This window comes from Tamandua tetradactyla, chromosome 1 (assembly GCF_023851605.1).
Source record: "Tamandua tetradactyla isolate mTamTet1 chromosome 1, mTamTet1.pri, whole genome shotgun sequence".
NCBI lineage: Eukaryota > Metazoa > Chordata > Mammalia > Pilosa > Myrmecophagidae > Tamandua > Tamandua tetradactyla.
The window spans coordinates 200664792-200681305 of record NC_135327.1 but is presented as its reverse complement, the minus strand read 5'-3'; the positions used below and the strand labels follow the sequence as shown (position 1 = coordinate 200681305).

At 37.6% G+C, this 16514-nt stretch overlaps 1 protein-coding gene across 4 annotated transcripts; it reads right to left on the bottom strand.

The window, feature by feature from the left end:
- Nucleotides 1-537: 537 nt before the first annotated feature.
- INSIG1 (insulin induced gene 1) lies at nucleotides 538-16302 on the bottom strand. Of its 4 annotated transcripts, none has more exons than XM_077151018.1 (6): nucleotides 16194-16302; nucleotides 14431-14872; nucleotides 11498-11622; nucleotides 9984-10150; nucleotides 8458-8557; nucleotides 538-2527 (listed from the first exon to the last, which is right to left on the bottom strand). In XM_077151018.1, exons 2-6 carry the CDS (start codon nucleotides 14840-14842, stop codon nucleotides 2498-2500), a joined length of 834 nt encoding a protein of 277 aa, XP_077007133.1. In that variant the 5' UTR covers nucleotides 14843-14872; nucleotides 16194-16302; the 3' UTR covers nucleotides 538-2497. The 4 variants fall into 4 exon arrangements, with proteins under 4 accessions (XP_077007133.1, XP_077007114.1, XP_077007125.1 ...); XM_077150999.1 differs by lacking the exon at nucleotides 16194-16302 and adding an exon at nucleotides 15837-16019; XM_077151010.1 differs by lacking the exon at nucleotides 16194-16302 and adding an exon at nucleotides 15863-16019.
- Between the last annotated feature and the right edge of the window lie 212 nt (nucleotides 16303-16514).

Below are 16514 nucleotides of genomic sequence, written 5' to 3'. Positions count from 1 at the left end.
ATATTTGTGGTACGACCATATAAAAACAAAAATATACGGGCTTTATCTTTTTGATGTTATAAACTATACCTTTTTATAGTCACATGAGGCTACTTCTAATCCTGCAAGAATTGAGAAAAATGCAATTTTGGCCTTAAATGCTACTTATCTAATATTGTGGTTGTTATATATAACACGATGCTCCATACCTTTTCCTGTTCTACTCACTTTGAACCCAGAGGCTATCAGAGACATTCCCTAGAATGGAGAGGGAAAGACCTTCTCACTCAAAGAGACTGGATAGCATTCTTGGAAGGCCTAAGCAGCTGCCTCTACTTCAACATATCAGAAGAGAGGTGGCAGAAAAGTAGGAGGTTAAATTTAGCTTCTATTACATTTAACTTTCTACCATGCCAGAAGGGAAAAAATATATACTCAAATTAAATATTGCCAAGGTTTAATAAAATTTGAAGAGGTATAAAATACTTTTTTACTTCAAATTCTAACATCCTACACAGAAACCTTCCTTTTCTGGCTAAAGAAAAATCTACAAATACAGTTATTTGTTTTGAACCTTTAATAAAAGTAAAAAAAAAATGAATGCAAAAAGAACACAATGTTGAAAATGGTATGAAAGTAAATCTGACTAGACTTTCAAATCTGGTATAGTGCAAATTTTGTTCATACTATTTTACATTTTTACAAGCTCAAATCACTTTGGTTCATATACTTGTTATCAAGTATTGGCAACAAATTCTTCAGATTCACATTTTTTGACTACATTATTTCTAACAGATATAGATTTACTTCCAGTTTAAGAGAAAAAAATACTTAAATTGTTTATGCATGATCAAGTATAAAGACTCAATTACTGCTTTCATCCAATAACTTTTTTTTCATAAAATGCTGACATTTTCATTGATAAAAGTTTTTCAGAGAACTAATCATTCATTTTCAATTTCTAAAGATGTATAAGGGATAATTCCAAAGTTCAGAAGGATTCCATTTTCCCTCCATAGCAAATTAGCTACAGTAACCTAAAAATTGCAAGATATTTCTCTCAAAACAAAACAAAATAACCCAGTCAAGAATCATCACATAAACAAAACCAAATCCCATACATTAACACTCACAGGTAAGTTAGTCTAAATTTCCATTCTGACTGGGGACTTCTGTTTAAAAGGAAAGCTTTTTAATCAAGCCTAAACTAATAGAATTTAAAACAAACCAAAAACATTTAAATCACATAACATAAAAAGGTAAATTTATAAGTAAAAATTACAAGTTTACTAAAACCACAAAACTGGAGTATTTCAGTGAAAGGTACAATAAAGTAACTTTACAACCGAAAGAAATTATTGCTGAATTTTGCCTCCATGCAGCACTGAAATGAATGCAGAACCCCTCTCTTAAACATCTCAAACATTAAAAAATAATAATAATAAATATTTCAGAGAATACAAGGCTCAGATTGGTTTTCATAAACATTGCACTTGAAGTTTAAGACCCAATACTTGCAAATTAGGTCTAATATGGTCTATGCCATTAAATGAATACATTGTGCTCACCAATATAATTGAATAATTAGAAACACCAAATGGTTCATGTAGTGACATATGCACTTTTCTTTTTACAAGGCAATCACAGATTGCAAATTCTATAGGGCTGTGGAAAAAAAATAGTAAGCTCTATTCTGGAGTATCAAAGAAACAACAAATAATTTTGGATAACTGAGATTGAAATACATGGCAGAGATGTATTCACTCTTAGACAATTACGGATTTTGGGTAAGACTCCACAAACTGAGGTGAAAATTTCAATATATCATAGTGTCAAACTATGACTTTTCATTGCCTTCTGCTTTCAATAAGATTGTCTACACAAAATTTCACGGGTAGAGCAAAACGTATAGTTTACATACTGGGAATATACACATAAGTCTGTCACTGAGTGACAGGATTAAACAAGAGTGTGGTTTCTAAAGCATGACAATGCTATGATCTGACATGGAGTACCTCCTATACTTGCTCCAATTTTTTTTAACACAACCCTATTTAAAAATATCTTTTGGATAAATATTATTCCTATTATACCATACTTCATCTTTGTTAAGCACCATCAACCCATCTCCTTTGGGCACTGATACAAAATCAGTAATTGGTAACTAAGTTTTAGTTCGAGGCTTTGAAATATGGCAACTTGTTTGTAATAACAAAAATGAAATCTAATACTTGGGAAATTGCCACCTGCCTGAGCTCCTATACACAGCCTGAGATCAAATGCTTCCAGAGCTCAGACAGGTATAAATGCAGTCAATCAAAGGAAGATTTCAAGGTAGGTAGTTATTCTTCCCACATCACTATTCTAAAATAGGTGAATTTTTTTTCCAGGAGTCATCTGTATAATCAGCCCAATCTAAATAGGTTATTTGAGAAAAAGATAATCTTTGCCACAATCCAATATCACAGATTTTCTTCCCAAATCTTGCCCATTCTTCTGAATCAGCGAGTCTGAAGACTCAATCACTATGTGGCTTTTCAGGAACACCCTAAACGTAAAAGGAGAGGAGGGAAAAAAAAGATCTCAATATATAATTATAATTTAACTTTAATATGACTGCTACCACACAACAGTATTGCTTTAACAGTAAATGCAAAGAAAATTAGCACTAAATATATAAATATTTTCATATTTAATGAAAATATTTATAAATAATTATATAAATCTATTATTAAAATAGATTTAAAAAATCATTTGACGCGAGGTGATTACCATACATTAGGAAAGCAAGAAGAACTGGAGCAAGAGATTTGCAACGTTACTAAATTCTTGCTGCATGACCTCATAATGACTGTATCTCCATAAGCTGTAGCTCTCTTATGTGTAAAATTAGGATAATTCTCTCTACCACAAAGGAAATTAAATCTGTAAAGCCCTTCATGTATACTGTCCTACAAATGTAAGATAACTGTTGAAAGTCTAACTAATTTAAGTTTATAAAGGGAACAAGGTATACAGTGATAATTACGGTAGGACAGGTGTTCTAAAAAGTTCAAACTCATTGCAATTTTAGCAGTTACATTCTTTTAATTCCTTGAGGTTAATACTTGAGGTTGTATAGCTCAAGTATGGGAAGTTATTGTTGAAAACTTTTACTAACATCTGACAGTTCCATTACAACCTACTCTGTCAGCAGTCTGGTCAAAGTGATAGTTGAAACAGGTCATCGTCTATGGCCATACAACCCTGAACGTGCCTGATCTCGTCTGAAATAGGTTATGTTTTACAATCTCTAACAATGACGCTAGCTTAAATTTACAGAGAGCTTTAGTTTGGAAATCCTTTCTACATGATCATTTCTCATTTGACCCTCACAAAAATCCTGAGAAAGATACTGTAGTCATTATACGCCAGGTAAACTCTCAATAGAGAACAGATGTTTTACTGTCGAAGAAATAGATCCAAAGAGATTCACTGACTTTCCTAAGGTCACAATGGAACTTCAATGGACAAACTTCAATGAACACACACTTTCTTCCTCTGAATCTAATAATACATTTCACTTTACTTAATCCCCCCCCCCCTTCAGCCATGCTTTAAGATGAAGGAGCTGAACATTAAGATTACCTATCTAGAAAACTGTAAGATCTTATTTAAACAGAAAGGAAAGAAATTTCAAGAGTCTTGGTGAAGTCACTCAGGAGTTTTGGTATGCTAATAAGGAATATGCATACGTTTAAGAACTGGTAATTTGAAAGGATTACAAATCCTTTGCCGGCCATCTAGACAAATAAAGAGCAAATTCTCACTATCAACCTAGGAAAAAACTAGCCACTACATTTTAGTACCTATTCACTAATGTGCTAGTAAAAAAGGAGAAGACAGGGTGCACGGATGTTCAGTGGTAGAATGTTCACCTTTCTTGCTGGAGACCTGGGTTTGATTTCCGAACCATGCACCCCCTCACCCCCACCCCCCCCAGAAAAAAAGTAAAAATAGAAGACAGAAGTGTAGAATCCATGGTCTATGGGAGACTAAACTTAGGTTTGGTATTAGTCTAAGAATACAATGACTATAGATATGAGATAACATAATTAGCCTAAGACTGATACAACATTTGACACATTTTCATTAGGGTTGCCTGATAGTCATAAATCCGGAACACCAACATAGATTTTTCTTAAACATAGTTAGAGGATGATGGACAAGATATGAACTATATTTAGAGGGGGAATATGGTGTATTTATGAAAAGCATGGTTCAAATTCCATCTCTGCTACTCATTTGGGCAAGTTGTTTTATCTTCCTAAAGGCTGTTTTATGAGGACTATATTAGATAACAATTAAAATGTTTAGCACAATGCCTCATATATAGTAAATGCTCAATAAATGTTAGTTCTCAAGAACAGTATTATTGTTGTTATCATTAACAACTGAATTAGGTCAGTCAAAAACAGGAAAGGCAAATTAAACTTTATGCTGAATGAGGCACAATTTTTTGTAATTAAATATTGCTGGGAATGCAGGATAACAGGAAATAAATCTGCGATTTATTGCTATTGATAATTTGAACTCTTACCTTTTTTTTGAAAAAAGACTTCAAACAATAGGTAGTAATAAATACAAATTCTATTAAATGATGGCTACAGATTCATTATTTTCTTTTTTAAACATGTAGGCTAATAGTAAAGGCTTGAGCTGTATTTTAACTGTAAGTAATGATAGCCTGTAGCTTTGGGGCTTGGGTATCCTTGCAAGTAATTGCATTTCTTTCTAAGAGAGCACCATAATCATAGTTCAGATGGTATTTTAAGAAAGTTGAGACAGAATGAGGAGAGGGATGCTGAGGGCACTAGGCAAAAATATCATCAGCATCAAACATGAACTTGAGTTATACTGGAATTTGTCAAATTTAATCACAGTGCCGAGACTTTCATCTTCTTCAGTGTAGTCATATCCTTTTACAAAAGCTTTACTTGGCATATATGTCAATTTTAAACCAAGCGTTAGCTCTTAAATAGAGTCCCTAAAATGGAATATGAGAAAAGTAGTTCTATCAGACAGCACTCCCGGTATACAATTTCAATGGGCACAGTCTAGTAAATGAAAATAAGCAGTAGTAATTAATTCCATTTTTAAGGCACTGAACAAATTCCTGGGTTTTAAGGGTAGAAATGAGTTTTCAAAATTTGAATAGCAAAAGAATGAACTGGCTTTTGCGACCGTAATTAGGTAAAAAAGCTATTCATTTCTTCAAATGAAAATAATTAAAGAAATAGGCTTAACTATTCTCATTCTTAAAAAAATATTTGTTGTTCTCTTTAAAGGTGGTGTTATAATTGTTACCCTTGGCTAATTAAGATCCTGATTAGTGGTAATTTATACCATGGTCTAAGCTTCAAGACTCTACAAAAGCATATTAAGAGAATATTTTCTGAAGTTGACTAGATTCAAGGATGCAAATATGAAAACATGTAAAACAAGGGAGGAACACTATTTTCCTAATTTGTGAAGAAAATGTCACAGAACCTTAGTTCTCCTATGGCTGAAGATTCTTTTGCCAACTTTACATAAATCCACCCAGTTCCTTTGCCCTGGGGACCCCTTCTCCAGAGTATCAGGATTTAGGGAGCTAGCAATCAAGGGCCCTCATCTGGTATGCATGTACTAGGGCCTCGGGCTGCATCTGGCAGACTGCTATTAATGCGATTCCCTCACCCCCTGCTCATTACGACCATCTTCTGCTAGTTTTGGTCTATTTATGCTTAGGGGGGAAAAAACTCTTCAAAACAAAAAGCACTACGAAAAGCTGTAGTTAGGTGGGGATAGTCAATGTTACAAAAAATCAGTTTTTTAAAATAAACCTTATTACAAATACACTTTTCATTCTTTAGCTGACATAATCTGAAGCAAATATATTTTACACTCCCAATTCCAGTCTCATGAAAAATACAAATTTGGCTTCATGAACTGTTATCTTTTTGCTGATGTAGCAGCATGAATTTCAGAAAGTATTTCTGTTGACCTTATGGAACATGGCATGAAGGGCAGAATTATTTCAGGCTGAACTGGATGGAGGATTTGCTTAGGGGAAGAGGGGGATGTACGGTAAAAAGTCACCTAAATCAGAATGTGAAGGATATTTAATTTCTATTGAAAAACTGTGCACCGTCCTCCCAAAGTACTACTTCTATAATACTCTCTATTGTTTTCAGAAGACATTCATTATAGTTATCTTGAGGGATGGCAGATAGGAGAAACGAAAAAGACAAAGAGACCAGATGGAGAGTATTCCAACTGTGTAACTTGAGGGGGAGAAGAGAGGTCTGAGGGTTTAGATCAGGGCAATAGTAGCACTGGAAATATTGAATAGACCAGGTCTGAGAGCTCTTATGAAGGGAGGGCTGAGAGGACATAGCTACTGACTCCTGGTTTCCTTGTTACCCACAATATAATTCCAAGGCTTTGCTCTCAGTAAAATGATAGGGTCAACTACAGAAATAGGAAGTCAGAAGAAGAGCCAGGACTTTCTTGTATCCATGAAGGCACAGAGAGAAAGATGAGAGTCCTGCCATGACCTCCAAGTCAACACATTTAAAATAAAACTCATTATAGAGTGTTTACAATTATTAAAGTATGTTGTCATTATAAAACTTCTTTTTTAATTTAGGGTAGGGACAAAAAATCTAAAAACCATATTCAAATCTTCCAAATAATTCCTTTTAGACACCTTCTTTATTTCCCAACTATATATAGGTTCTTCCTTACTATTAAGGAGTGTTATAAGTCCATTTTTCTTTGCAAAATCAGACTGATCTATCCCAGTTCTGCATTCTTACTATTAAGGAGTATTATAAGTCCATTTTTCTTTGCAAAATCAGACTGATCTATCCCAGTTCTCTGCATTCTAAGACCTTTACAAACTCATTAGAGTAATTATATTAGAAGCTACACTCCATCATTCTAGTCAGTCTCCTGATTTCTTACTGCATACATACAGCTGTAAATATAGTAACAGTCTGAATATAAACTATTGACTATGGTAGGAGTTGAGTGCATGGAAGAAGTACAATATTCTCATGTGAGGCTTTATGACCAGACTTTTTTTTTCCCCTCTGGAGGGGGGAAATGTTTTATTAATAAGTGTTTCTTTTCAGACATTTTATATGACCAGACTTTTAATATAAAAAAAAGCACAATCTTTTATTTCCCCATTAGGAGACATGAGAAACACAAAAATTTTTCAATTAAGTATTTTCTGATTTGGCAGCAGACCCATAGAGAAGATGAATTACAAAGGAGTAGAAGAAGATGTTTTAGACTCAATAACTAATGGAATAATACAAATTCTATCTTTTTGAAGTTACATTTTTATGAAACATCCAAGCAGCTTTCAAATCCAATCCCTCACAAATGGGTGCCAGCTGCACAAATAAACAAGCCATTATTACAAATAGGATATGAGATGCCAAGATAAAGTTTTCTGAGATGCTGCAGAGTTTATACCTGAGAGCAATGGCCTGTATACTTACTCTGGTTTCTTTCTTTCATTTCCTTTAGTTCATTTTATTTAAGCACTCCAGTTAAAGTCAACTCAACAAAGAAGAAATAACATTTAAGTGTCCACATGTAATTTTTTTTTACTCAAGTGCTCAAAGGTCAATTGCTAACTACTGAAAAGAACTGCTAGAATTACCCTTGAATTAATCTACCCATTATATCTCTCTCAAGAAATGCTTCTGTGCTTTGGAAGAGTACTATTTTTCTCTCTTGCAGTAAGAACAAGTGCAGTATTCAGGTATGAAAGTACATCCACCTGTTCATCTCACCTGGTGATCAGGGCCACACCCAGCAATGCTCTTCAGAGTTCGCCTTCTCTGCGCCCAGCTCTACATGTGTGCTTGGAATGGTAGTGCTTGTAGTCTAGACTGCTTGCAACAGCCCCTGACCTGAGAAGGGCCTCTGCATCCTCAAACTCTATTTCCATCTGACCAAGGGCTAAAGACATCACTAGTTTCTCTAGCATCATCTACACCCACTTTGATTGTGTTAAAATGAAAGTCTTGATTGACAGATTCTTAGGGACCAGTGTTGTTGCTTAAGATCATCCAAATTTGGTTCTGATACTAATGGAAGGGAGGACATTAATTATAGACCATTCGTTTGAGTCATTTCAGTAACTTTCTATCTGCTGGTTACAATAGTAGTAATGCGAATTTGAAAAGCTATTTAACATACCTGTAACATGAAGGGCTTTGTTGAACTAGAATTTTAGTTCCTTTCTGGCTCTAACATTATGAATTTACGAATCTATAAATCTTTATAACTGAGCAAAGGATTCCTGGAAATCAATACTTTTTTTAGTGCACACTTTTCTCAATAATTGTTGTTCTCGACTCTGAACAAGATATAATATAAACTGCAATGCAAATTATGTAAAGCAATTCTGTCAAAGAGATAAATGATAATTTTACTTACCATAGCCAGTTGTCGTCCTATGTTTCCTACTGTTACACCTCCTGAGAAAAATATACATGGGAGCCAAGAACGAATATAGAGAAAATCTGGGGATGTATACCTGGAGCAAAAACAATAACAATATTTGTTGTGCCTTTTCAGTCAATTTCACTAAGTTTAGTTCAATTCTGGATGAAAGATTTCTTTAATGGGGATATATACAATGCATATTAATCACGAAACGTTGCAAAATGTTGTATCTGAATGATAATGTTTTATTGCAACTATCTGATTTTTCTTTAAATTATTGATGGTACATTTTTAATAAGTGAATCAAAAATAAGTGGCATGCCAACTCTGCAAGTGAAATCACTGCCCTCCCCACTATATGCGACATGACATCCAGGGGTGAAAGTCTCCCTGGAGATGTGGGAGATGACTCCCAAGGATGAATCCAGACCTGGCACCGTGGGATCAACAATTCCATCTTGACCAAAAGGGGGAAAAGAAGTATAATTAAGAAAGTATCAGTGGCAGAGAGAGTTCAAATAGAGTCAATAGACTACTCTGGAGGTTGGTCTTATGCAAGCTTCAGGTAGACCTTGCTACTTACCATAACCCACCAACCCCCAACTAGGACCATTCCAGCCAATCCTAAAGAACACCTAGGGCAATATATAAGATTTCACAAGGGTTCCATGCACTAGAGTAACTTTCTAGAAACCTACAACCTCCAGATGGGTCCCTGGTCCAGATAAGTCCTGAAACCTAGCCCAGCCTCTCCAGAACATCAGATAATTCCATCTTCCTACCACATATTAGTGACAGACCCTTCCAATATCAAAAATTTAGAATTGCCATAGCCCAAACAATCCCAATGAGAGGTATGGAAAGATCAAAGGTGATTGTGGATTATATAGTGAAGATAGGATTTAACAAATTAATATCAATCATTAAATTGATATCTCTTTTAGTCTCCAGTATTTTAGAACAGCTAGATATAAAAACATAAAATTATGAAATTGTAACCCACGCCAAAGTCTTAAATATGTTCTACAACTAATTGAGGTGCTGTGCTTTGAAATGTATAGCTTTTTTGTATATATGTTATTTTTCACAAAAAAAGAAATTAAAAAAGTCGATTGTCATGATAAAAAAATATTTAAGCCTTCTAGCCTCCTATATTCTGGAGCAGCTAGAAGGAAAAATTTGAGAGGATCGTATGGTAGCCCATGACAAACTCTGAGATCTATCCTATAACCACCTGTTGAAGGGTGCTTTGAAAACTATTGCTTTTTTATTTCTTTGCTTTGTATATATATTATACTACACAATAAAAAAATAAAAAAAAAAAGTGGTAATTTTGAGAATTTCATGCCTAAATCTGTCATGTATGTATAAAAGCTAAATAAAATATGAAAGCCTGTAAGTTTAATAAACATTTTAAATAAAATATGAAAGCCTATAAGTTCAATGAACATTTTAAATAAAAGTAACAGTCCTACAAAATGGGTTTAAAAAGTCAATATTTGAGAACATATACTCACTGATAAACACCATTATATACGAGAAACTGAGTGATCAGCGTGGCTAGAAATGCTATGGTAATTCCAAGCCCAAGACCACTTCTTGAACGATCAAATGTCCACCAAAGGCCCAATGACAGGGCTGCTAAAGTCAAAGACAGCTGAACATTATTGGCAAAATCCAATTTCTGGTGATGCAAAAGTTAAGGAAAAGTTCAAAGATTTTCTTTTTCTTTCCTTTTTTTCTTTTTTTTTGCATGGGCAGGCACTGGGAATCGAAACCGGCATGGCAGGCAAGAACTATGCCATTGAGCCACTGTGGACTGCCCATTTAAAGACTTTTAACAAAATCAAAAAAAATTTTTCTTTTAAAACAAGACCTACATGTAGGTTTTCATCTTTGTGCACACATAATTCTCTATCCAGAAAAACGTGACTAATAAGCTAGAGAAAGGATTTGTTGGATACAAGGTGACTGTAATGACTATCTGAAATTTCTCTAGGATCACTTGAATCAAAAACAAAGTTTAAGAGTAAAATTTTTTGAAAACTATATTATAAATAAATTCTGCTAGTATTTCAACAGTAAAACAATATATTTTGATATTAAGTCATATCTAGTCCTATTCTTCCTTCTTTTTATTAGTAACCAATCTGAAGTGAGCAATCACTATCTTTATGGTTGCATTATGACAACATCCAGTCAGAATGGCAGCATTCAAGTACATTATATATTTTGAAATGTCTAAGACAATAGCCTATTTTCATTATTACTCATCAACTAGTGACAGAACAAATTGTAAGGGCTAAGATATTTTATAATACCCATTTTTTTACATTCTTACTAATATAGGGGTAGAACAGATTTAAGGATCTATAACTCTAAAAATAACTTTTCCTAAGATTTTAAAATATAATCTAATCGAAGCCCAGTAAACTATGGACCATCTTCCTGAAATACTTATGTATAGATACAAAAATATTCCACTCAGTGAATTTCATCTATGGACACTAGAAATTTAGGGTGTCCCTTAACCTCCTCTTCTAGAGGATAATTTTTGATGGGCTCTTGGATTTTTGTGGTCAGAGCCAGGAAGTAAGTGGAGAAGCAGAGACAGATTTCTCCACTTAATCTATGAAGAAGTGGCAACAACTTGTGCAAAACTCATCAGTTCTCACTGCTTCACAGGAACCACCAAATCCCTACACTGGAAGGATATAAAACAGGAATTCAAAAGTCAATTTATCACTAGAATTCCTAAGAACAAAAGATACTTTCTGAACAATGAAAGAATAAATAAGTTTATTCTACTTCTGGTATCATTTTAAATGTTTCCTGAAATGTTTCTGGAAGGACTCCAGAAATCATATCTAAAAATCCTCTTAAGGGTAAACTAAGTAATATCCTTTGAAATAAAATACCTGGAAAATTTTCAATTAAGCTGTGTGGTAATATATGCTCATTAAAACTAACAAAATGCTTCAACATATCATTGAGAAAATACTCTGTAGAATACATATTAATCGAAGGATACGGCACTTGCATGGTTGATACCAACAAAAACTGCGATACAACGCATCACGCTGGCCCATTCTCTTTTAAATTTATGGGGTTCTCCAAGATGGCTGTCAATACAGGGGTAGAGTAAGCCCACAACAGCTGTTAAAAAAAAAAAGACAGGATTAGAATACAGCAGTTTAAAATGATAGTATTTCTATGTGATAATTAATATTTTACTCAAACAGGTCCTTTCCTTAGAAAGTTAATATACTGCAACATTGTATTTAAACTAAGATTAATTTCATATTTTTGTTCTTTTGGAATAAAAATACAATCAATCACACTCTTTTTAGAAGTTTAAAAAATATCAGTGTTATTTGGTTTAGTTAAACAAATGTCTCAAATGAATCAAGCAGAAGGTTTCGTTTCCCATGGAGGCTTTGAGTACAAAAAACTTAAATGACTGCATAATTAACGTTCTATTACCATCAACTGTTATTTTGATTAAACAATGGAAAGGCAGACTTACATGAATACCCTTGAGATCACAGGTCATATCACAAGTCCTTACAGGCACCCAACAATGAGGCTGGGCACATTTGTGCTGATTTCAATTTGATGAGTAATAAATTTAGGTAATAAAGAACACTCATTTCACATGCCCACAGGGTACTAGACCTAGTTTTTTTTGGCATGGGCAGGCACCGGGAATCAAACCTGGGTCTCTGGAATGGTAGGTAAGACCTCTGCCTGCTAAGCCACCGTGGCCCACCCTAGACCTAATTTTTAAGGGAGTGAAAGCATTTACTTTGGGAGACACAATACCAGTTGTATACATAATTTTGTGGTTAGGTACTAGAGAAACAGGGGAGAGAAGAAAATCATAAGCAATTTTCTATTACTCTTCAGCTAAGTCCTATGTGTCCCCTAACGTGTGGAAAGAGCACTGGACCAGGAACAGAAAACGTGTCATCCAATTCCAGTTTGCCCTCTAATGGGATGTGGCTTTTGGGGTTTGTTTTATCATGTGTAAAATTATGAGGATTATGTAATTGGAAAGCAGAGAAGGAAGAGATCCTTGTGGTCCGGAATAGTTAGGAAGTGTTCAAAGACACAGAATTTTAAAGAATGATAGAAAAAAGAATTTGGGTAGGGGGGAGTTATGACATTCCAGAAGAGAAGTAAAATATAAACTGCATCTAGAGTACTGAGGCTCTTGGAAGCCATGCAACAGTTTTACCTTGACACAGTATGAAAGAAGTAGACACTTTAGGTTCTTGAATAGAGAAACAACACAGGAAGAATCAGTTTTGGTCAAACACTCAATTTTCAATTTCATATTAGCCTTGATCAAGTTTCAGTTTTGGGGTTTTGAAAAATGAAACCCAAAGAACTGCACAATTTACTTTACCATAACATGACCTGACCTCTTAAGGTAAATCGGTAAAAAATTTATTATGGGAATATTTCTTTATGCTTGGGGCTGGTTAAAAAAATACACGGGGCACAAGAAATAGTATTTCAGATACTCCTGGGATTTCTTGACACTTCAATTACAAATATTGAGGCTAAACTAAAACATTTTACTTAAGATCAAATTTTTGGTTCAAATAAACAAAAGCAGGAGCCTATTTTTCTGAAAACAAAGATTAAAACACTATCCACTGCTTAATAATTACAGCATCCCTTAGACGATAATATGCCCTATATGCCCTAGCTAGAACAACAACCAGATTTTCTACAAGACTCTTTCTTTCTTATTGTTCTGAGATTACTGAGACTCCATGTTTCCACAGTGCAATGTATTTTCCTATATTCCAGGGAGACTGTATAGACAGAGTTATGAACAGTGGCTCTTAAGTGACCGTTAAGCTCAAACGCAGTGGCTCTGCCACTTACTAGCTGGGTACCCTTGGACAGTATTACTTCACCTCTCTGTAATTCAGCGTCCACATTTGTAAAATGGAGCTAAGTACAGGATTGTTGTAAGGATCAAAAAAAGTAAAGCACATAAAGCATAAAGTAAGCAATCAATAAACACTAGCTACAAGGAAAATATTAGGGTGCTCCTCATATTGTATTGTAGTTACGTATATACATGTTTCTTTGGTTTCCCCACTGGACTATGGGACTCTTAAGGACAGGGGCTTGTCATACTTTTATATTACAAGTATATAAAATGTAATATTTCATATTACACCTGGCAAATACTTATATAAATGAGTGCTATGTGACACTAAGGAAGTACTAAGTGATCTGCTGGGCTAAGATTAATTCAGTGTTGTTATAAAACTGGCTAAGTGACAACCAAGAAATTCTACTCAAAAAAAGACAGTCCACGTGCACACAATTGGGCTTACTCTCTTCCTGACATACTTAATCTATAGAGCTAACAGTTCTAGGGAGCAAAAAAGGCTTGGCTATTGGCCGCAGTTCATTTGGATGTCCTGGCAAAAGAAGTGCTGAGAAGTTGCTCCCTTGGCAACCACCTCTCGAACACATGTGACGGATTTGTTTTTAGTTATCCAGCAGTGTAGCATGTTCACTCAGGCAACCAGTAGGAACTCAGCACTGCTGCTCACCAGTTCTAAAGGCAGCCAATCACAGGGCAGCTAGCTCTTGATGACAGCTGCAGTGCTATACTCAAGACTGTCCTTAGTCTGCCCAGAGTAAGAGGAAGAGAGCTTGGTTTGGCAAAGGCATTTGCTTCAACAGCCAATTATCTCCCTACCTCATCTCCATCACTGGACTTCCTCAAACTTGGAGACAGCTGTTGCTTAGATTAGCATTTGGAGGTTTGATAATACTCTCTACCCCTCTTTTCTTTACCTAAATTAAAAAAAAACACTGGTGACAAACAGTGTTAATTTGTGAGTGGCTCCATTTTCAAATAAATGTTCCTTACTGACAATAAATAAATAAATATTTATATATACTTTTTAAAATAAAATAAGAACAGTTACTTACCAGCTGCTGTCCCACAACAGGGAGGAACCCACCAGGCTGAGGAGAAGATGGTGGCAATAACTTCTTCGGGGAAAAGGGTGACATTTCTCTGTATCTGCAGTAGGTTGAGCACAAGGGCTAGGACAACTCCAACTAAAAAAAGCACAAGGCTTCTTTGCACCAAGTGATGATGCCAACTGTTAGCGTGGCTGCTGCCGCTACTGTGGCCACTGGTTCCAGTGCTCCGGCCCCTCTGAGAGGGGTCTGTGGTCACACCACTGTGGTCCACCAGCAAAGAGGGGCTGGAAACAGACGAACTGATCATTTCTCCCACTTTTGCTGCCAGCCCTCCAGCACTGGCTTTCAGGTATTTTGGGTGCCTCCCACCGTGAGCACAGGAACAACTCCAGAAGTGACCGTCTAATCTGGGCATCTGTTACCACCAAAGGTCGAGATGAGTTTCCTGGAAGTGAAAAAAAAAGGGGGGGGGGGAGGAAATAAAGAGGCAAAGAAAGTTAAAGAAGCCTGTAACTTCCAGCCCTGTGGCCCAAGTCAGATGCTGAAAGCTACACTAATATTCATCCCCAGCATATACAGTAAGAACAAAAAAGTTCCTCAAGGGAGTTAGTAGCGGCTATAGTAGCAGACATCAGCCACCTTGCATAACCGAGCCACTGCACTTACATAAATTACCTCATGTCTGTTCTTTTGTCACAAAATTAACATATAAAAAAACTACCCATACATTCTATCTGGGTGATGCATAAGTTGTTTGAAGGTATGCAGAAGCAATATGTAAGATAAATATAACCATAACTCTACAAAATAAAGCAGACACTTTAAAACTACCCGCCTACCAAGGATCCCTACTCTGTATGTCCTGAAAAGCTTGCCCATTCGGTCCAAGAGTTTTCAAGGCACAATGTACATCTGCCACGAAACTTTTAAAACTAGCATAAGGAAAACATCCCAATCTTCAACCAGCGTTTCGCAGAAAACGTTAACAGGATCAAACCTGCTGGTTTTGAACTGAAAAAAGCGACGTAAGAAACAGCAGCACTGGTTAACCACATTTGGACGCCGGCAACGACTTACTATTTTAACCAAACAATTTCGTGCATGGGTTGCACCTCCCACCAGAAGAGTGCTGGGAATCCCGCTTATCCGGGAAGTAGAGGGGGGCGTCCAGCCCATCAACCCAAAGAACTCAGGCCAAGGCACCTGAGCAGTCAGGCCTCCAGGTCTACATTTCAGATTCCGTTGGGAAAGTTCATCTATTCGAGCTCCCGGGGAAGGAGAGAGAGGCTCCAGCACCCGGGAAGCTGGGGCCTCAGGAGTGGGTTCTACGTCCTGAGCAGCCCCCTCTGGCTTCCCCGCCGGCCTCCGGTCCCGGCTCGCGCCCCCCACCCCGGCATCTCCCTACCTGCCTGAGGGCGCCCGCCCGCGGGCTCACCGAGGCGAAGGAGGCGGGGTTACCGAGGAGGAGCCGCCGCCGGTGGAGACTAGCCCTTAAGTTTCCCCCGCAGCATCCAGCAGGCAGTAAAACCTTTATATCACAGGCCGTGAAGCTCCCAAATCACGTTACCACGGCCCAGCCTACCCGAAGTCACCCGCCGCCCCGCCCCCACACGCCGCCCCGGCCGGGGGCGGGGCCTCGGTCTCCCGCCCGCTCCCGCCCTCCAGGTAAACATTCGGTCTGGTGAGGCCTCGGCCGCCAATGGGAGGCGGGCGGCCCATATGACGTGGCCGACACACCACCCGCCTCCCTCCCGACAGTTACGAACCGTAGGGGCGGGAGCCGGGTCGGGCTGCCTCTCAGCTCCGCGGAGTTGGACCTGGGGCCGAGGGAGGGGCGGCGCCGCCGGGGGAACGCGAGGCTGGGGTGGCGGACGCCAGCGGAGGAGGAGAAGGGAGCCGAGTGAAGCGAGAACGGGACGTTGGGGGCCGGGCCCGCCGCTCCGACGCCGGCCCCTCGGCCCCGCCCCGCGCGCGTCCAGCACGGGGCTGTGGCGGAGGCGGCCGCGCGGGCAGGTCGCAGCCAACGTGGCCCGGGGCAGGCGTCACGCGCCTCTCGCCCCACCCGCGTGGCGGCCTCACCTTCGAGG

Excerpts from the sequence above, each read along its gene's own strand:
- INSIG1 (XM_077151018.1), bottom strand. The coding sequence starts at position 14,842 with ATGCCCAGATTAGACGGTCACTTCTGGAGTTGTTCCTGTGCTCACGGT. Across the intron at positions 11,623-14,430 it reads CTGTTGTGGGACAGCAGCTG|CTGTTGTGGGCTTACTCTAC; the intron begins GTAAGTAACTGT and ends TTTTTTTAACAG. Across the intron at positions 8,558-9,983 it reads GTATATAATGGTGTTTATCA|GTATACATCCCCAGATTTTC; the intron begins GTGAGTATATGT and ends TTTTTGCTCCAG.